We start from the raw sequence: 22,247 nt of genomic DNA on the forward strand, positions 1-22,247 counted from the left end.
AGGTCTTGTGAGGATCGAAGGTTGCGTGTAGGTAAGTACCAGGAGACGAGGTCACAGATGTATGGAGGAGACAGGGTGTGGATGGCTTTGTACGTCATGGTTAGGGTTTTGTACTGGAGTCTCTGGGCAATGGGGAGCCAGTGAAGAGATTGACAGAGGGGAGAAGCTGGGAAATAGCGGGGGCACAGGTGGATTAGGCGGGCAGCGGAGTTTAGAATAGATTGGAGGGGTGTGAGTGTTCGAGGGGAGGCCACAGAGCAGGAGGTTGCAGTAGTCAAGGCAAGAGATGATGAGGGCATAGACTAGGGTTTTTGCAGATTCTTGGTTGAGGAATGAACGGATTCGTGAAATATTTTTGAGTTGAAGTCGGCAGGAAGTGGAAAGGGCTTGGATATGTGGTTTGAAGGAGAGATCAGCATCAAGGATTACCCCGAGGCAGCGAGCTTGTGGGACTGGGGAGAGTGGGCAGCCATTTACTGTAATGGATAGGTTCGTTGGGGGGGTCACGTGAGATTGGGAAAGATGATGAATTCTGTTTTGTCCATGTTAAGTTTTAGAAATCTAGCGGAGAAGAAGGATGAAATATTGGATAGACATTGAGGGATTCTGGTTAGTAGGGAGGTGATATCTGGTCCAGAGATGTAGATCTGTGTGTCATCAGCATAGAGATGATACTGAAAGCCATGAGATTCTATGAGCTGTCCCAGGCCAAAGGTGTAAATGGAGAAGAGCAGTCCTCATTCTCCACTTTCCCTGCACTTCTTCCTCTGGCCTTCAGTACGTGATCGGATCTTACCATCTCTTGCGGTACCTCAGCATCCTCCCTGTTCAGCCTCTCTACGCTCAGGAGTTCCCTCATTCAATTTGCCCTGGATCTGAGGGCATCTGCCTGCGGCGCCTGGTCGTCGCAGTGGTATTGCTTTCCTCTCGGGGAGAGTGATGCTACGTTTGGAGGCAAATAAAGATAACTGCATCCAGGTACCACAAACATGCAACACATTTCACATTCCAGGCCACCAGGGAGAGCTCTTGCTCCTATTTATTAGGTCACTCCCCACATAGGTAAAATTGGTCACCTGTAGGGGAAGTTAGTTAGTTACTGGCTGAGCTCCGCTCAGGTAGTTGGTCCCTGACAGGGGTGGGATCCTGTCAGAGAATGAGGGAGAAGGACACGGAGCTGTGCATTCCCTCAGAGCTGCAGCTAACAGAAAGAGGCATTGAAAGCCGAACTGTATTGCAGCGAGTGTGCAAGGAAGTCGTAGCAAAGGAGTGGATAACAGAAGGGGACCAGCACCGAGGGAGTAATGACCTTTATGCCTTTCTCCAGAGACCGGTAGGACAGCTAATTTCACGTTACCTGTCCGCCCTACACCCAGGAGGCACGGTGGCATGATAGTCCCTATAAACCGCCTCAAGCCACCAGTCATACGGGTTTGTCCTATCCTATATGGAGGACAGAGAGAGAGACATTACATCTGTGAGGACGTTATGTGAAGCCTTAGGCAGTAAGGAACTACAACACTGCAGCGCAAGGGAAGGCTACTGATTTCCATCTGGACAAGGGGTCTCTGGACTTGCCTCCAAACCGTCCGGACTCTGCCTCCCCTGTGATCTGGTGTCCTGGACTGTGGATGCTGAAGTCTTCAGTAAAGGTAAAGAGACTGCAACCTTGTGTCCTCGTTCTTCCCTGCGCCTCACCATCCACCATCTACACACCGGGAAGCCCTGGGGATACACTTCACCTGTGGGAAGGTATGCCATCTAGCTGCCATAACATCACCCCAGCGAACCCCTTAAAGCAGCGTTAGTCACCCTGACCGAATACCACAGATGGCGTCACGAACATTTCCCCTTTAAAGACCTTCCCCTTTTACACGGACGTCCCAGGGCCACGGACCGGGTCAGCCACCGTGACATGCCCCTGTGAACCGCAGGACCCGGTACCGAGTACCCCATGGCCCCATGGGGGCGCTCCATGCCCATGCAGTAAGCTGCCACATTATAGAGCCACCTTCCTCCCTGTACTGTCGTGATCTCCGCTGTAGCCTCCGTCCACCACTGCTATCACACTGCTGCCAAGTCTGTACTTCTGGCCCATTGGGCCCTGGATGGCTGGGTTCCAAGCTTAGAACTCTACAGAGCTATTGGGTAGCTCGGGCTCTAAAGCCCACCCAAGCTGTCCAGGCTCTCGAGCCCCTCTGACCCTAACCAATAAACTGTTCCTGCCTTACCTCAGTTAGCCCCTCCTAAGTTAGCTAGTTCCTTACTCTATGTTCCTATCTCTATAGTATTCTATCATGCCCCCCTCTTGTGGCTGATTTGTGTACTGTTCTTTCCAAACATAACTAAACACAGTATTAAAAAACATATAGCAGCAAACGGTTGGAAAACACTATCTACACAGCAGATTGAAATCATTTACATAGTGCGGTCACACTGTCACTACATTAAGAACCGGGATGTGCTTAAAGGGGTAGGGGTGTGTACCAGTCTTTGTAACCCCCTTACACTTCCACCATACTGTTTTTGTGCTTATGTTAATGTTAGAGGAAATTTGGAGTCTGCAGTTATGGAGTAAGCAGAGCATTGGTGATTTTTATGTCCTCTGCTCCTCCGCATTTGGCGATTCCAATTTGCAACTTTACTTCATGGCTGAGTTGCCCTGTCTCCTTCCACTTGTCAATAATAACAGGTGATTGTGGAATGTTTATTAGGTCAGAAATGTCATGAATGGACTTGGATTGCGCTGGTATCAGTGAGCGCTTTACAATGAGCCATTCTTTCACTTTTACCCCTGTCGGCAAAATGACCGAATGAGAAACCTGAATTTTGAATACCTTGTGGTGAACATTACAGATGAACAACAGGACAAAGTGGGTAACTCCATCTTCCTGGTACAGGGCCACATGGGTTAATGTGATTCACTGTCACCACTGCACTCTTGTGAAATGTGTAAGGCAGCTGTAGAGATGGCCCTAGGGAGTTTCATCAAACATAATTTACTGCCTTGATTCATCAGGGGCTGGCAGTGTGCAGCTAGAATACTGAGAAGCAATGATATATCATGCAGTCTTGGGGTTATGATTCTGTGACAGTGAATAGTGCTGTTAGGGTATGTGTCCACATTCAGGATTGCATCAGGATTTTATGCAGGTAAAATCCTGACCAAATCTGCACCTGAGGTCACTGGCAGGTCACCTGCGCTGTCCTTGCGTTGTTTCTGCAATGTAAGGACATCCTGCGTTCTCAAAAGACGCGCCGCATGTCCGTTTTCGCGGCTATGCCACATGCGTCTTTTAATGCATAGTGGAGACTGGATTTCTTGAAATCCCCTCCACTGTGCTGTAACATCTGGACGCTGCGTCAATAACGCAGTGTTTCCTGAACGTGGAAACATACCCTCAAGGGTCATTGAGCACCTTTTTAACATATCAAAACAGCAATGGTGGCTAATGGCTATTTGTTAAACAATTAGTTGGACGTCAATCTTTTGGTTTAGTTATTGATCTAGTTATATTGTTCATTATAGCTGATATAAAAAAGGATAGTATTTTCTAGTTTGTTGATGGGAGATTTAGTGTCATTAATGTAAATAAGGGGTTATGTTTGACCAGGGTTATTGAGATCAGAATATTAATGTAATAGCCATGCAATATACTTGGGCCCAAATATTATCTTGTTACAGCAATAGGATTATTCACAGTCTGTGTACTGTAAGATTTTTTTTTGTATTTTTGCATATTTGTATTGATGATGTAATGTGTGTTTATCCTTTTTAAAACTAAATATTAAGTTTAGGTTTTATAATTCTATATTTTCCTCCAATTGGATTAGACGGTGAATTTTTGGTGATATTAACCCCTTCAACCCCAGAGCTGTTTTCGTTTTTCGCTCCCCTTATTTCCAGAGCCATAACTTTTTTTTATTTTTCCATCAATATGGCCATGTAGGGGGCTTATTTTTTGCGGGACGAGTTGTACTTTTGAAAGATACCATTGGTTTTACCATGTCGCGTAACAGAAAATGGGAAAAAAAATTCCAAGTGCAATGAAATTACAAAAAAAAGTGCAATCCCACACTAGTTTTTTATTTGGCTTTTATGCTAGGTTCACTAAATGCCATAACTGACCGCTAGGGTTGAGCGAAACGGATCGTTCATTTTCATAAGTCGCCGACTTTTGGCAAAGTCGGATTTCATGAAACCCGACCCGATCCCTGTGTGGGGTCGGCCATGCGGTATGCGACTTTCGCGCCGAAGTCGCATTTCAATGACGGGAAAAGCGCCATTTCTCAGCCAATGAAGGTAAACGCAGAGTGTGGGCAGCGTGATGACATAGATCTCAGTCCCCACCATCTTAGAGAAGGGCATTGCAGTGATTGGCTTGCTTTCTGCGGCGTCACAGGGGCTATAAAGGGGCATGCACACCGACCGCCATCTTACTGCTGCTGATCTGAGTATAGGGAGAGGTTGCTGCCGCTTCGTCAGAAGCAGGGATAGCGTTAGGCAGGGTCCATTAACCCCCAAACCGCTTGTGCTGTAGCGATTTCCACTGTCCAACACCACCTTTTGTTTGCAGGGACAGTGGAGGCTAAATTTTTTTTTCCTCAGCGTTGTAGCTCATTGGGCTGCCCTAGAAGGCTCCCTGATAGCTGCATTGCTGTTTGTACACCGCTGTGCAAACCAACTGCTTTTTTCAAAGCACAAATCCTGTTGCTCCTTTCTTTCTGCACAGCTATCTTGTTTGTCCACACTTTTTACTTTTTTGTGCATCAGTCCACTCCTTATTATTGCTGCCTGCCATACTTTGCTGAGATTACTGCAGGGAGATAGTAATTGTAGGACAGTCTCTTTTTTTTTTTTTTTCGTCATATCTCTTCAAGCCACTTTCTGCCACAGAAAATATACTCTAATACAGTGGCCCAGATTTATTCACTAGTCTCCCTGAAGAAAAAAAAAAAATAAAGGGTGCAGATTAAAATTGACAAATCTGCATCAGTGGCAGTCCTGTGTGTGGTATCTGTGTCTCATTTTCTGGCACAGAAAACATACAGTTTAACAGTGGGCCTGATTTCTTGCCAATTCTCACATAAATAGAAAAAAATAGTGGGAGATTAAGATTGGCATTTCTGCTTCGGTGCCAGTCCTGTGTGTGCCACCTGTCTCTAATTTTGTGCCACATTAAACCTAGTGTGCAACACTGGGCCAGATTTTTTTCAAATTCTCCCTGGAAAAAAAAATTATGGGAGATTAAGATTGGCATTACTGCTTCGATGCCATTCCTGTGTGTGCCACCTGTCTCTAATTTTGTGCCACAGAACATATACTGTATAAGAGTGGGCCACATTTCTTCAATATTCTCCCAGAAAAAATAAAAAGGGGGAGATTTGAATTGTTAGTGTCTGCATCAGCGTCAGTCCTGTTAGTGGCATATCTGTCTGCCTGTTATGATCAGGTGGCCTTGGAGCAGCATGAAAACCTTCTCTGGAGTAGGTGGTAACTTATACTGACCGCAAACCCTGATCCTATCACCGCAACTAGAAGTAGCCGTGGGGTGTACCTAACAAAACCTAGACACCTCGACACAGCCTGAGGACTAAATACCCCTAAAGATGGAAATAGGAAAACTATCTTGCCTCAGAGTAGACCCCCAAAGGATAGGCAGCCCCCCACAAATATTGACTGTGAGTTGGAGAGGAAAAGACACACGCAGGCAGAAAACAGGCTTAGCAAAGGAGGCCACTTCTAGCTAAATAGAAAAGGACAGGACCGAGTTCTGTGCGGTCAGTAATAAAACCCTTCCAAAATATCCACAGCAGAAAATACAAAAACTCCACTATCTAACTAAAGACGTGGAGAGTATAACTGCAACTCCAGAGAATCCAACCAGACTGAGAAAAACAGCTGACACAGTCTAAGCTGGACAAATAGAAACAAAAGATCAGCACTGAAAATAAGCACACAGCAAATGTGCTTCAGAAAAAGGAACAGACACTTTTATCTTTGCTGAGCTGGCAGCTAAGCAGGTGAGGCCAGGCAGAGATCCAATACTTCCAAAGAAACATTGACAACTGGCAAGGGCTAATGAATCCTGCACACTTAAATATCCCAGTCAGAACAGCAATTAGCAAAAACACCTGGCCAGGCCTCTGACTCAGAGACAACTGCATTCCCACCTACAACCACTGGAGGGAACCCAAGAGCAGAATTCACAACAGGGGCATGACGGAAGGATCGAGAGCCCCCACCAGGGAGAAGCGATCCCCATACCAGGAGCAGCACTACACTGGTAGGCCGAGGGACCCTCGGGCGGGTGTCAGCCAGCAGGTGCCTCATGGAGGGAAGGGTGAGGCAGAGCCCGCCCAATCCACATCCCCCCCGCACAGAACGGTAGATTTTCCTCTCGTCCGTTCCTATCCATGATGGTATAGGAAAAACACTGAAGGGTGGTAGGGGGAGGGTCCTTTTAACCTCTCATGTTTCCTGTCCCATCAAGGATATGAAGGACGTCCTCCAGTATGCTGTCAGGTGGTGACCTGGAAAAACATTCTTGGGATGAACAAAATTGTTTATTCTACTGATCTGTCTGTGCAAATAGTGTGTAGAGATGAGCGAACACTGAAATGCTCCAGTGCTTGTTACTCAAATTGAGCAATTCCTAATGCTCATAAGCTCGTTTACAGTAACTAGTATATTGGGAGTCAATGGGAAACTCGAGCATTTTTATGGCAGACCTTACAAGGAGGTCTGGGGGCAGTGAAAATGTTCAAATGGAAGGGAAAAGTGCTGATTGGAAGGAGAATAGCATGGGGAAGATCCCTGGCAACAACTTTAACTCTCATATCACTGCTGAGAACAATCCTGTCACACTTTTACTCCACTTTAAAAACTGATAATAAAACATCCAAATCAACGAGAAATTGCAGTTGACAGGAACAAATTAAAAAAAAAACATTTTCCTGTATAATGACTGGTACATAAGGCAAAATGTAAAAAGTATTTGGAAAAAAAATACATAACTCAAGTTAAAACTCAAAATAAAGTTCTTTAAGAAAAAATACAGGAAAGAAATATATCTTGGTACCGTGCTAGCCAGTAGATAGAAAAATATTTAGAATTGAGAGTCCTCAGTTTGAATTTGACAAGATCTATCTACAGGAGACTGGCACAGCAATGGGAAGTAAAATGGCCCCACAGTATGCAAATCTTTTCATGGCCAAGCTTGAAAGCGACTTTTTGTCCTCATGTCCCATCAGGCCTCTGGCGTACTACCGCCACATTGATGATATTTTAATCATCTGGACGGAGTCTGAGCCACAGCTAAAGACGTTTCATGAACAGTTTATTCAATTTCATCCTACCATCAACTTGACACTCAACTACTCCTGCACTGAAATTAACTTTTTGGACACCATCATTAGGCTGCAGAACAATATAATAGAGATATCCCTGTATCAGAAGCCAATCGACCATCCAACATACCTTAAATGGGACAGTTTCCATCCAAAACACATAAAAAAACTCTATTGTCTACAGCCAAGCCATCATATACAATCGTATATGTTCCAACCCAATGGATAGGGATGAACACCTTGGTCGCCTCAGAAAGACCTTTTTGAACCAGGGCTACCTGTTATGATCTGGTGGCCTAGGAGCAGCATGAGACGGATTCTGGAGAAGGTGGTCCCTATACTGACCGCAAACCCTGAACCTAGCAGCCCAACTAGAAGTAGCCGTGGGGGGTACCTAACACTCCCTAGACCCCTCGACACAGCCTAAGAACTAACTTCTCCTAAAGACAGAAACAGGAAACCTATCTTGCCTCAGAGAAAATCCCCAAAGGATAGATAGCCCCCCACAAATATTGACTGTGAGAGGAGAGGGAAATAACATACGCAGACATGAAATCAGAATTTAGCATAGGAGGCCATACTAGCTAAAAAGAAAGAATAGAACAGAGTACTATGCAGTCAGTATTAAAACACTAGAAAATATCCACCACAGAAAATACAAATAATCACATCTGACTAAAGACATGGGGGGTATATCTGCATCTCCAGAGACACAGCTGGCTGCAAAAAATCCTTCACAGACAAAGCTGGACAAAACAAAACATGAAAATGCACAGAACTATATGGTCCACAGCAGGTGGACAGCAAAAACAAGGCAGAACTTATCTTTGAAGAAATGAACAGCAGACCAGGAGAGACCAGGTATGGATGTGAATCCTCCAAAAACAATGGACAACTGGCACTGACTAAAGGATAAAGCAGGACTTAAATAGCCCAGCCCAGATTGCAAAAAATGGATACACCTGATAAATGCTGTGATCCAACTACCGCAGCACTACCACTCATAACCACCGGAGGGAGCCCAAGAGCAGAATTCACAACAGCTACCATCCAAGAACAATTGAAAACCAGATCACAAGAGCCACCAGAATATCAAGGAATCACCTGCTACATTACAAAGCTAAAGAAGAAAATAACCGGGTACTTCTAGTAGTTACCTACAATCCAAATCTGGAGGTGCCAGATTTGCTACCTTTACTGCAAAAAGATGCCCGCTTACAATCCATTTTTCCAGACTCCCCACCACTGTGTTTTAGGCAGCCCCCAAATCTAAGAAGCATCATTGCCAAGAGCTCCCTGTCCTCTCCAACAGCTGCAGGTACCTTTCCTTGCAACCAGAAAAAATGTAAAACCTGTCCATTTATAATGACCACGGACAAGATAAAGATCCCCAATTCACATCAGGACTACAAGATACCAGGTAGTTTCAGCTGCGTCACTTCTAATGTGGTGTACCTAATTATTTGTACTAAATGTCCAACTGGGGGTCTGTATTTGGGGGGGACAGGGCAAAAGCTTAGAACAAGAATGAATTCTCACCTCCACACAATAAGAGGAAAAAAAAATGGATCTACCTGTAGCAATACATTTTTGTCTCCCAAATCATAACATTATGGACATGAAATTACTTCTGTTTAAAAGGTAGCTTCAAATCTCAGAGAGACAGAAGAGTCTGGGAATATAAACTGATGACGACCTTTGACACTCTCACTGCAGGAATGAATGTGTCGCACATCAACTAAGGAACTTGCCCGTCAGACTATGAGGGGTCATCACAACAGAACCAGACCCCAATAAAACAATCCTTATCTAAGAACTGGCCCAATATTTATGGACCTAACTGTTTATCACTCATGGTAATTCTGCTTCATGTCACCTGTCTTATCCATGGTTTTTCCCCCTTTTTTTTCTGTGCTATGTTGTGCATAAATATGTGATTCTTCAGAATTTGTTTGTCTTTGCCTGATGAAGAAACCTGTGTAGTCTCGAAAGCTTTCAATTTGTTACCATCTTTTCAGTTAGCCATTAAAAGGTATCAACCACTGAGGACTCTCAATTCTAAATATTTTTTTAAGAAAAAATAGAAATTTTAGTATAATTTAGGAAGGAAGCAAGAATTGCCAAAAATTAGGGACTCTGATACACCATGAATTATACATATAAAAGAGGACCTCATAGACTTTATGTTCAAATTGTCAAGTAGTGGTATTCTTCCACTTTCTTCATAGCCTCAATGAATAGAGATCATGCCAAAAATTACAAGTGGGGTCATCCATACACCCTTGAAAGCAACAACCATAGTGCCTCGATCAAATGTTGTGGACAAAGTGTAGGTGTGGTACTCCTACACGCATAAAGTGCAAAGCCAGGAAGAAAAATATAAGTAATGTAGGAGTGAGAGCTCTCACAAATGTTAAAAGAAAAACTAAAGCCAAAACATATGCTAAAGGGGATGTATCATTTTTTTTATTTTTATTTTGCCTTATATACATGTAATTATGAAGGAAAAAACGTTTCTTAGCATTTTTTCCCTTAAAAAAAAGGTTGGTTTGGTTTAATAGGTCTTTTTAAAAATCCATAAAACCAGCGCAATAGGATGACATTATTCCCAGATACCATATGTGAGTCAGAAAGGCATGTAGACATCTTCTCCATGCTGTTCCCATTTAGTTTTAGCTTTTTTTCCCCGTCCATTTCAGCCTTTTTTTCAGGCTCCCATACCTGTTTGTTGGGTCCAGCAGAAAAATATTCAGCTTTCCCATGGACTTTCACTGGATTAGTTATTCGGTACGAATTTCACAAATCAAAATATTTCACTATTCGATCATTTTATAGATTGCATCACATACCTTTACATTTAGTGATGGGGTGGCGCTTTTCACCTGTTCAGTCGCGGTCAGTAATTGTCCGTTTTTCAAACTTGTTCATGCCCACTGCATTGTGATTGAATGCCTGAGGTGCCTGAAGTCACGGCAACTGCCTCAGAGATTCCGCGCTTTTGAACTGCCCATTGGCTTCCTGGGCATACACACTGTGTCTGGGTGTATATCCCCAGCTTCTTTTCCCATGTGCACATGCTCCATGGGAAAGACAGTGGCGCGCATAGCAGCACACTCACAAACTATGTGGCCACTGTAGCACATCGGCACCACAGCATGTGTACAAGCAAAAAGAAGCTGGGGTCCTACACCAAGATTCAGTGCGCTTGCCTAGGAAGCCAATGGGCAGTGCACAAGCGCGGGATCTCTGAGGCCATTGCCATGACGTCAATCAACTCACGGCATTCAATCACAATGCAATGGGCGTGAAGAAATTTGAAGAGAGCCATGACTGCAAGGGTAAAAAGCGCCAACCATATGACTGAATCTAAAAGTATGTGATACAATCTACTAATGATATAAAATGTTTTTTTACACATACAGTGGGGCAAAAAAGTATTTAGTCAGTCAGCAATAGTGCAAGTTCCACCACTTAAAAAGATGAGAGGCGTCTGTAATTTACATCATAGGTAGACCTCAACTATGGGAGACAAACTGAGAAAAAAAAATCCAGAAAATCACATTGTCTGTTTTTTTATCATTTTTTTAGCATATTATGGTGGAAAATAAGTATTTGGTCACAAACAAACAATCAAGATTTCTGGCTCTCACAGACCTGTAACTTCTTCTTTAAGAGTCTCCTCTTTCCTCCACTCATTACCTGTAGTAATGGCACCTGTTTAAACTTGTTATCAGTATAAAAAGACACCTGTGCACACCCTCAAACAGTCTGACTCCAAACTCCACTATGGTGAAGACCAAAGAGCTGTCAAATGACACCAGAAACAAAATTGTAGCCCTGCACCAGGCTGGGAAGACTGAATCTGCAATAGCCAACCAGCTTGGAGTGAAGAAATCAACAGTGGGAGCAATAATTAGAAAATGGAAGACATACAAGACCACTGATAATCTCCCTCGTTTTGGGCTCCACGCAAAATCCCACCCCGTGGGGTCATAAAGATCACAAGAACGGTGAGCAAAAATCCCAGAACCACGCGGGGGGACCAAGTGAATGAACTGCAGAGAGCTGGGACCAATGTAACAAGGCCTACCATAAGTAACACACTACGCCACCATGGACTCAGATCCTGCAGTGCCAGACGTGTCCCACTGCTTAAGCCAGTACATGTCCGGGCCCATCTGAAGTTTGCTAGAGAGCATTTGGATGATCCAGAGGAGTTTTGGGAGAATGTCCTATGGTCTGATGAAACCAAACTGGAACTGTTTGGTAGAAACACAACTTGTCGTGTTTGGAGGAAAAAGAATACTGAGTTGCATCCATCAAACACCATAAATACTGTAAAGCATGGTGGTGGAAACATCATGCTTTGGGGCTGTTTCTCTGCAAAGGGGCCAGGACGACTGATCCGGGTACATGAAAGAATGAATGGGGCCATGTATCGTGAGATTTTGAGTGCAAACCTCCTTCCATCAGCAAGGGCATTGAAGATGAAACGTGGCTGGGTCTTTCAACATGACAATGATCCAAAGCACACCACCAGGGCAACGAAGGAGTGGCTTCGTAAGAAGCATTTCAAGGTCCTGGAGTGGCCTAGCCAGTCTCCAGATCTCAACCCTATAGAAAACCTTTGGAGGGAGTTGAAAGTCCGTGTTGCCAAGCGAAAAGCCAAAAACATCACTGCTCTAGAGGAGATCTGCATGGAGGAATGGGCCAACATACCAACAACAGTGTGTGGCAACCTTGTGAAGACTTACAGAAAACGTTTGACCTCTGTCATTGCCAACAAAGGATATATTACAAAGTATTGAGATGACATTTTGTTTCTGACCAAATACTTATTTTCCCCCATAATATGCAAATAAAATGTTAAAAAAACAGACAATGTGATTTTCTGGATTTTTTTTTCTCAGTTTGTCTCCCATAGTTGAGGTCTACCTATGATGTAAATTACAGACGCCTCTCATCTTTTTAAGTGGTGGAACTTGCACTATTGCTGACTGACTAAATACTTTTTTGCCCCACTGTATCTACTGGGAGCTTTTCTTTGAGAAAACAGTGTTAGTAATGCACATTGCACCACTTACCACTCACTGGGGGCAGTATAAAACGATAAAAGGACATGACGGGTTCCATTTAATTTGACTAATTTAAATGGTTACCTTGTGACTCTGTGACAGAACGATGTTGACATTTCTATTTTCAAAATACCGTGTTGTGCATTGTATGTTTATCTCCTCTTTCATCCGCTTACTAGAAATAATTGTATTTACTTTATAATCTTTATCTAGGAATGGCAAAAACTCAACTATGAAATTTATACCCTACGGCAAGCAAGAAGAGAAGTAAGATCCAGGTGGAGACGGATTCTAGAAGACTTGGGTATGTTCGAATAAAATAAAGTAAAACATTTATAAATATTTTGTTTCCTCAACCAAATCTTCCACCATCACAAGTGAGTTATGCTGGTCACTTTTGCGCATCAATAGTGATACTTGCCTCTTATTTAAATGCCAGCATAGGTGTTTTGATGATATGAAAGCTATCACGATCTTTATTATGATAAAAAAGGTTTTATCTTGCAATTTTCACACTGGGGTTTTTTAGACTCCTCCTTTCCGTCCTCTCAGGAAGGGTTTACATCATGTTTCCATATTATAAGAGTCAGGATTACAATAACGGGTAAAACTGGTTTCACATTTGCGGATGGAGGTGCTGTGGAGGGCTGCATACGTCCTCTGCAAAGCTCCGCCCACAACCGCACCTCCTCGGTCAGCTCCGCCTATGTCGGCATGCGGCGTGCGTACCCTATCTTTACCATTAGGTATACAGGCCATGGCAATGTATGCAGATGCCTCCGCATACATCGTTTTGACAGTGTGGTGACCTGCGCCGAACGCAACGAGTTTCAATTCGGTGTGGTCGCCGCACTGTCAAAACGGCGCAACACCTCCATCCGCAAATGTGAAACCAGACTAAAGCCTCTATTTACAGCCAATTACAATAGGTGAAATCACAGCTGACCCTGCTACCCCTTCAACACTGACCATTGTGGATGTGTACATGTGTTGAAGAAAGGAAGGGAAGGAGGGAAAGAAGGACGGAAGGCTTGAAGGAAGTAAGGAAGTCTCGAAAAAGATGGAAGGAAGGCTTGAAGGTAGATTCAAAAGAACGAAGGCTCCAGCGGCCAGTGTGAAAATTGCAAGATAAAAAAATATTAAAATTTGAGTCCTCAGTGGTTGATGCCTTTTAATGGCTAACTGAAAAGATGGTAACAAATTGCAAGCTTTCGAGACTACACAGTTCTCTTCATCAGGCATAGAATAACACAAAATCTGAAGAGTCACATATTTATACATAACAGGGCACAGGAATAATGAAACACTGTAGATAAGACAAGTGACGTGAAGCACAACTGTCAGTTTGAGAGAGGAATAAACAGTTGTGGACATAAATATTGGAACACTTCATAGATAAGGAGTGAAAATTGTATTGTCCTGTGATTGAGGTAAGGTCCGTGGTTGTGATTCCCCAACATTGTCTGAGGAGCATATTCCTTAGTTGGCATACAAAGACCTAGATCTATGGGACACATTAATTCCTGCACTGAATGTGTCAAAGGTTGTCATAAGTTTATACTCCCAGACTCTTCTCTCTCTCTGATATTTGAAGTTACCTTTTAATACTAGTAATTTCATGTCCATTATGTTGTCATCAGGGATACAAAAATGTTTGGTCACATGTAGATCTATTTTTTTTTTCTTGTATGGCAATGAGAATTTATCTTTGTACTAAGTTTTTGCCCTGTCTCCCCCACATACAGACTCCCAGCTGGCCGTTTGGTACATATAATTAAGTACACCACATAAAATGTGATGCAGCTGAAAGTACCTGACTTATTATTATTATTATTATTATTATATATAATAATACTTTTTTATTTATATAGCGCCAACATATTCCACAGTACTTTACATTATAGAGGGGATTTGTACAGACAATAGACATTACAGCATAACAATAAACACAGATCAAAACAGACATCAAGAGGAAAGAGGGCCCTGCTCGCAAGCTTACAATCTGTGAGGAAAAAGGGGAGACATTTGATACATATAATTAAGTACACCACATAAAATGTGATGCAGCTGAAAGTACCTGACTTATTATTATTATTATTATTATATATAATAATACATTTTTATTTATATAGCACCAACATATTCTGCAGCACTTTACATTATATAAAGGATTTGTACAGACAATGGACATTACAGCATAACAATAAACACAGATCAAAACAGACATCAAGAGGAATGGGGGCCCTGCTCGCAAGCTTGCAATCTGTGAGGAAAAAGGGGAGGCATGAGATGTGGATGGTAACAATTGCTTTCTTGTTCGGACCAGTCATAGTGTAAGAATCGGGTGTTCATGTAATGCTGCATCAACCGGTTATCAGCCTAAGTATGTAACAGTGCAGACACAGAGGGCTATTAAATACATAAGGCAAATGAGAACATGATGCGAGGAATCTGATTATGGTTTAAGTTTTTTTGAATGGGCAACACAGGGAAAGTTAGGCTAGCGCGTTGAGGTGGTAGGCCAGTCTGAACAAATGCGTTTTTAGGGCACGCTTAAAACTGTGGGGATTGGGGATTAATCGTATTAACTTGGGTAGTACATTCCAAAGAATTGGCGCAACACGTGAAAAGCCCTGGAGACGGGAGTGGGAGGTTCTAATTATTGAGGATGTTAACCTCAGGTCATTAGCAAAGCCGAGGGCACGGGTATGGTGGTAGTCTGAGACCAGGGAGGAGATGTAGGGTGGAGCTGAGCCATGGAGCACTTTGTGGTTGAGGGTAATAAGTTTGTACTGGATTCTGGAGTGGATGGGTAACCAGTGTAATAACTGGCACAAGGTAGAGGCATCGGTGTAACGGTTGGTGAGGAATATGATCCTGGCTGCAGCATTCAGGACAGAGGGGAGATTTTGGTAAGAGGGAGGCCGATTAGTAGAGGGTTGTAATAGTTCAGACGAGAATGAATAAGATAAACAGTAAGAGTTTTTGCAGAGTCGAAAGTAAGAAAAACTCTAATTCTAGAAATGTTTTTGAGGTGCAGATAACAAGAGCGAGCCAGTGATCGGATGTGAGGGGTGAATGAAAGCTCAGAATCAAGTATGACCCCAAGGTGCAGGCATGTCACTTGGAAATAATGGTAGAACCACACACGGAAATAATGTCGGGCAATGGTAGGTTAGTAGAGGGAGTAAACACGAGGAGTTCAGGTTTTGACAGGTTCAGTTTCAGCTAGAGGGAGGACATGATGTAAGAATTTCATCACCTTTCCCTGCAACCAAAAAAATGCAAAATCTGTCAATTTATAATGACCACAAACAAGATTAAGATCCCTTACTCTCATCAGGACTACAAGATCCCGGTCAGAAGCCTCTCACACCACCAAACCAGATCTCACACCACCAAACCAGATCTCACACTGGAGGGGCAGTACACTGAAACAGTGTCTGCAAATTGAGATTCTGTTTTGGCTTTTATCCTAAGTCATGTGACAAGGCTCGTTAAAGGGTTGACATTGACTTTTAGGATTGCTATTTCAAATAGGAGGCACTAGAGTTCTAGTCCTCTTCCTCTCTGAAGAGAAAATGTGCATGTATTAACTAAGGAATGTTCTCCTCAGACCATTTGGGGCATCACAGTCATGTACAGACTTCAATCACAGGACAATGAAACTTTCACACTCCTAATATATGAACTATTCCAATATTTACGGCCACAACTGTTTATCCAACTCCCAAAATGACAGTTCTGCTTCACATCACTTGTCTTATCTATTTCATGATTCCTGTACCCTGTTGTGTATAAATATGTGACTTTTCAGATTTTGTGTTATTCTATGCCTGATTCAAAGCTTGCAATTTGTTATCATCTTTTCAGTTAGATATTAAAATTTATCAACCACTGAGGACTCTCAAATCATAATTTTTTGCCTGAAAAATAAATCTTCATTATGACCTTCAGGTCTGGTTATACTTGGACTGCTTATCTTGTATAGATAACGCTTTCAGTAGGCAAGTAAGCAACTTGACACTTGATGCTTAAGAACTTGCTACCTGATTAGTCTTCTCTCATTTCCACACACAACACCACTCTCATCAGTGTCTGAATATGCTGTCGTAACCCCTGCCCTAGATACTTGGCTGCATCGCAGTAACACTACAGTTACTGCTGGTAGTGTGTTGGTATTTAGGTTTCAGAATGTTGAGACTCCTTTCACCTTTGCTATTCACTTGTGTTTTGCTGCAATGAGCTGGTAGGTAATTGGCTCTCTGCTGGGAGCAATGGGCAGGGCTCCCTTTATAAACCCTGCAGAATGACTTTAGCTGCCAGTTATTAGTTTGTGTCCAGCTAGTGACACAGGCTCTCTGACTTGGCTCTTGTGCTCTCTTTTCTATCTCCCATGTTCTGACTCCAGCTTATATTTTGACTATCTGCTTGTCTCCTCATTTTGGCCTTGACATGACTTCTCAGCTCTGACTTTGATTGGCGACCATTCCTGCATCTAGTTCAAACTCCTAGACAACAGCCCTTCTGTGTAAACAATCCACCGGATCCCATTGTAAGACCAGATCCTTACACAGAGGTTAAAGGGTGGTCAGAGTTTATTTGGAGGTTGTCAGATTGGAAAACCACACTAAATCATTATGATTATAAGTAATACATGTCTGCAGCTCATAATTTTAATATGAAAACTAGACTGGACTAGATTAGCGGCATTCACAATGAACTTAAATTTAAAATGATGATCAATCAAAATAATCAGTATAAGTTGCTTCAGCTTTAAAAAAACAAAAGCCCTTTTTACGGACAGGTAAAAAAAAGTCCTATTTTTGCGGACTCCTCCTGGAATTTCTGGACGATTAACAACCCTGGCAACAACTGTTGTTTTATATTATGATTGTTCTGATGAATGAGGCCCAATAAACATTACACTGTCCAAACCACACAAGGGAAATGATGTTCTCCTTGTGTCCCACCCTGTACAATCTATACAACCCTTAATCTCCGTGTTTAGAATAAGACTCCTGCGATCTTCATTCTCCATCAGCTTAAGCCAGTTTCTAAAAGTGAAGCCAAATGCACTAAGACCTTGGTTGAAAAAATAGGCTTTCATAAAGATTTTTGTCACATCGCCTAAGATTATGGGAGTGTATAGGGTCTGAAAAATGGTACTTACATGCATTGTACAGCACTAAAACACGGCAGATACTCAACTGTGGGCAGCCTTTGCCGTGTCAGACCAGGGAGGGAAGAACCATAGGTGACTGGAGACTAAATGGCTCTCTGACAAGACACCTGACAGGACAACAAGACTTATTACAAACAATATTGAACTTGTTTCACATTTCTTGAAATATGGAGGTTTATGTATTGGAACGCTACAGTAGAATGGGCACAATTTGGAAATCTTTTCAACAGCTCTGTTCTTCCCTCAGTGAAATGCTGTGCACCGATTTGAGACCTCCTATACCTTCTTTGTTTACCCGCGCACGCGTCGTGCTTTGGCACTGACTCACTGCTTTGGCACTGACTGAGTTATACTGCGGAAACACTCCTCGGTAGAGGCACAATTCTCCAGTCTCTTCTGCAGCCCCAATAGGTTGCTCACCTACCTTATTTGTTTTCTTGTGACCCTATCCTGGTTGCTGCTTTCCAAGTTCTAACCTTGACAGCTGACTGTTCTCAGATATGCTGATGCAATTTCATGTCGCTCCCTTGGTGATATTTAGTACCATAACCACAGATCTGCACCTAAAATTACTGTCAGGGAAACCATGCTGTCTGCTAGGATGCCACTTTTCATAAGTTTATTTCTTATCTTCCTTCACCTAATCTCTGGGCTTTCGAAACCTGTAAACACTGAGCAGTGCCTCTCTGCCCTTTCTGGTGAACACACTCCATCTGCTGAGGCCTTCATCACGCTGCCAGTGACTCGGTATAAAACAAATTATCTCTTATCCACCGGACCCACCCAGATTCACAGAACTGGGCACTTTTATCCACAATGGAATGGACATGCTCCTCCACTGCTACATTCATTCCCTATAGGGCTGCCAAACACTATGATCAGCTTTTAGCTGCAGTTTCATAGAGAATGAATGTCGTGGCGTGGCGTTGCTCTGCTGAACAGGTAGAAAAGTTCCCTGATCTACCACTCCTGAGTGAGTCCCACCTGTGGGACACTCACCAACTCAAAAGTTATCACCTATCCTGTTTAAACTTGTTTTTACTAGACAACCACTTTAGCCCCAAAGCTGTAGTAGAGTTGGAGTGACACAGCATTAGCACTCATGCAGACATCCATGCTAATCAGTCCGATCTCGGACCACAATGCACAGACTGACCCCGGCTCTCTCGATGGAGCATGACAGCAAAATATATTTCTACAAGCTGTAGAGCTCAGAGCAGGAGAGCTTCGGCCAGTCTGTGCATTGTGGTCCAAGATTGGACCGCTTTGCACAGATGCCTGCATGAGCCATAACTCAAAGTTCTCCCCAGAGTTGTCTCCGTGTGAGGGTATGTGCACACGTCAGGATTTCTGGCAGAAATTTTCCTGACAAAAACCGGACATTATTGCCAGAAATCCGCATGCGTTTTTTTTTTGCGTTTTGATGCGTTTTTTGTGCGGTTTTGATGCTTTATTGATGCGTTTTTTCCACATGCATAGAATAGCGGGAAATACGTGAAAAAAAATGCAAAATTAATGAACATGCTGCTTTTTTTACCGCGATGCGTTTTTTCGCGGAAAAAAATGCATTATGTGCACAAAAATTGCAGAATGCATTCTAAATGATAGGATGTATATGTCTGCGGTTTCTTATGCGGTTTTATCGTGTTTTTATCGTGAAAAAACCTGAACGTGTGCACATAGCCTGGGTCTTGTCTCACAGAAAGAAACCCGGTCATGGAGCAGCATCAATGTATCACAAATTAATAATAAACCTATCAATAGATGATTACATATGGACTGGTTGTGGTCCCAAAAATACAGAAACAGTTATCACCGAACATTATTTCCCTTAACATGAGGATGACCCCAAATTTTCTGCCCTCCTACTGCAGTAGGTACTGCATTCCATATAATCATATCTGGCCATGTTAGATTATGTATTTTGGTGGTAGTTTAGTTTTATGCATGTGTGTTCTTTCCCAAACAGAGACATATAAGAATACATGAATGTAATTCAGGCCTCACCCATAACTTGTAAATGTCATCATACATCCTCGAATGGAGCATTACTTCCACCTAGTGGCATAAATGGCTCAAAGGACACTCACACATGGACACATACACACCTCCACATAGTTCAATGCTGTTTGCCTATCTGTAGTTACTATTCAAAATTTCAACTGTTTTTTTTTTCTATTATTATTATTATTATTATTATTATTATAGGTTTCCAGAAAGAGGCTGAATCCCTCTTGTCTGTTACAAAGCAAAGTACTATCAGTAACCCTAAAAATATGAAGAAGGCAATGGAGCTCCTCCTGCGACTTGCGGATGATACAGCCATCTTCCCAGCTGGGTGGGATCTGCCAGAGAGATACCTCTATATAATGGTAACCTCGTTCTACCAATGGTGATCTACAAAGCTGGAAATAATGGAGTAATGCATTCTAACTCTCTGTTTCCATGCACAGGACCGACTGATCTGTCTTGATGCAGTGGAAGATTTCCTTAACATCGCCCACAGGAGATTTCCTAAAGCACATGAGCAAACGGGAACTAAGAGGATAAAGTGATGATCCATTGGCACTGCCTTCTACCCAACCTCCGAACAAATGAGGCTTTTCTGTATTTTGGATGCAAGTGCTGATCTGAATCAAAGATAACTTGTCAATTTGCATCTTGCATAGAAACCGGTCCTTCCGTATTTTGGGTGCAGAATCCTTATTGCTCATCCCAGGATTTTCTGTCTGTTCAGCAGATATGACATCAATACTATTTACTAACTGAAACTACGTTACTCGTTGCCCCTGCTGCTGCATTTCTGGCATACTTGCCGCTAACCTCTAAGAAGCTTCCATAGACTTGACACTTGTTCGTCTTAAGACCTCGACGTTGTTTGAAAATATGTATTCCAAATATTTTAGAAAAAAAATGTAAATCATTTCTGTTTCATTGATTCGAGGCCAGAAACCTTGACCACACTTGACTTTTTACCTTCTGATTGTTCTTCCTGGTATCAGAAGTTTCCTTAATGTGAGTTGCAACTATGAAAAAATGTTAATATCTACCTCCTTTATCTCTCTTGATTAAATTTATAGACCCTATGGTGGACCATATTCCAAATTTTATCCAACCTTTACATTGCAGATAATCTCTGCCGGTGGCCTATAAAAACTTTCAACATGCCAAAAAAAATCTATAATGTTTTACCATATGGTTATAGACAAGGGTGTAACAATAATAGGTGCAACCTGGTGTGGCGAGTTCATATAACAGACTGCACATCTGGCAGAACTAACATTAGTTGGGTCTCGCCTCCCATGTGAAGTGGGCATGCTTGTGAAGTGGGCATGCTCAGTTCAGGTGTTGGGGGTGCTCCCCTGCAGTTTCACTACTTGTGCTCATCAACAAGTTGCCAAACTAATGAAATTGCAGAGGTGACAACTTTTTTGATTAGCCTCATGCGCCATGCTGTGCTTTTCACTGTGCGTGCATGTGACTGTTTTTATAAAGTGTGCTGACTGTCTGCTGTCCCTGGTGGTGTCCATGGGGTATTTTAGTAAAGTGTGCCAATGCCAGCTGAGTGTATGTTGCATAAAGGGAGTGGGTGGTTCTGTAATAAAATATGCCATCTGGGCACTGACTAATGGTATGCTGTAGAAGGGGCAATCCAGTGCACATTTATGCTGGACCCATAAGACACGAGTTACACCTCTAGTTACAGATATTGACTTTTTTTAAAGAAGGATTTAATCACTGCCAAAAGGCAAAGTGGCCGCTCTTAGTCATGATGTATATGGCTAAAGAAAACGGATACCATGCTTTTTAGCTATTCACTGTATAAACTTGCAATGTTTATAATTTAAATATTTTTTTAATATTAATTATTGATTATGACCATGGTAAAGCTGCAGAAATGAATGACTGACTACATTATAGGTGCACATCATCACTTCAGACCTGGCAAAGTCTTGATGCATAGTCATCTGCTGCAAACCTCCGTAAATTACTGTTACAGCCATGAACAAGGCCCTATAAACAATTTGTTATAATTATTATGTTCTTGTGTTTGCTAAACTGCCCTAATAATACATATATTTAGGACATAATATTGCAAAGATTCTACTTCTTGTGCATTGCAGATATTTTAGATTTCTTGTTATACAGTTGTGTATCAATGAAAGAGTCAATTAACTAAAGTGTGACCATTACCTTACTTGTTTCCCAAGGTCAGGAAAAAGGTGCCAAATCTGTAATAAAGCTAGTGTTTACAGGAAACCATAGTGTTTGTGCTCTTTGTTTTTCTATAGATGTTTCACTTTAAATAAAAGATCTTCATGAGATGGTAAGTTTTATATATGTATTTTAATGCTGAAACTGCACACTTATGCACGTATTATTCCACATGCTAATAAGAAGAGTATGCTTGGGGATATCCACCACTAGAGGGCTGTTATGTGCTATAAGACCTGTAAGAAAATGGAATTTATTTTAGTGCATGTATATGCTTATATACAGTAATTTGCAATACTGAACTTTTCCAACACTCCACCGTGCCTTTCAATGAGTTGTGTGGTATTGCTTACCCCAAGTAAAGGGAATGTGACAAATTTCTTATTGTTTTAAATAATTTTTATGTTTAAAGGGATTGTCCA

At 42.3% G+C, this 22,247-nt stretch overlaps 1 protein-coding gene across 2 annotated transcripts in view; it reads left to right on the forward strand.

Annotated features, from left to right (window-relative positions):
• The window catches only part of MREG (melanoregulin), a 94,166-nt gene extending 72,296 nt beyond the window's left edge, over positions 1–21,870 (forward strand). For both annotated transcript variants that reach the window (XM_069733394.1, XM_069733395.1), the window contains 3 exons: positions 12,639–12,729; positions 19,819–19,982; positions 20,064–21,870. In XM_069733394.1, coding sequence (XP_069589495.1) covers positions 12,639–12,729; positions 19,819–19,982; positions 20,064–20,165 — 357 coding nt within the window. In that variant the 3' untranslated portion in view covers positions 20,166–21,870. The remainder of the gene's footprint in view (positions 1–12,638; positions 12,730–19,818; positions 19,983–20,063) is intronic.
• Positions 21,871–22,247: the final 377 nt, after the last annotated feature.

This window comes from Ranitomeya imitator, chromosome 7 (genome assembly GCF_032444005.1).
Source record: "Ranitomeya imitator isolate aRanImi1 chromosome 7, aRanImi1.pri, whole genome shotgun sequence".
NCBI lineage: Eukaryota > Metazoa > Chordata > Amphibia > Anura > Dendrobatidae > Ranitomeya > Ranitomeya imitator.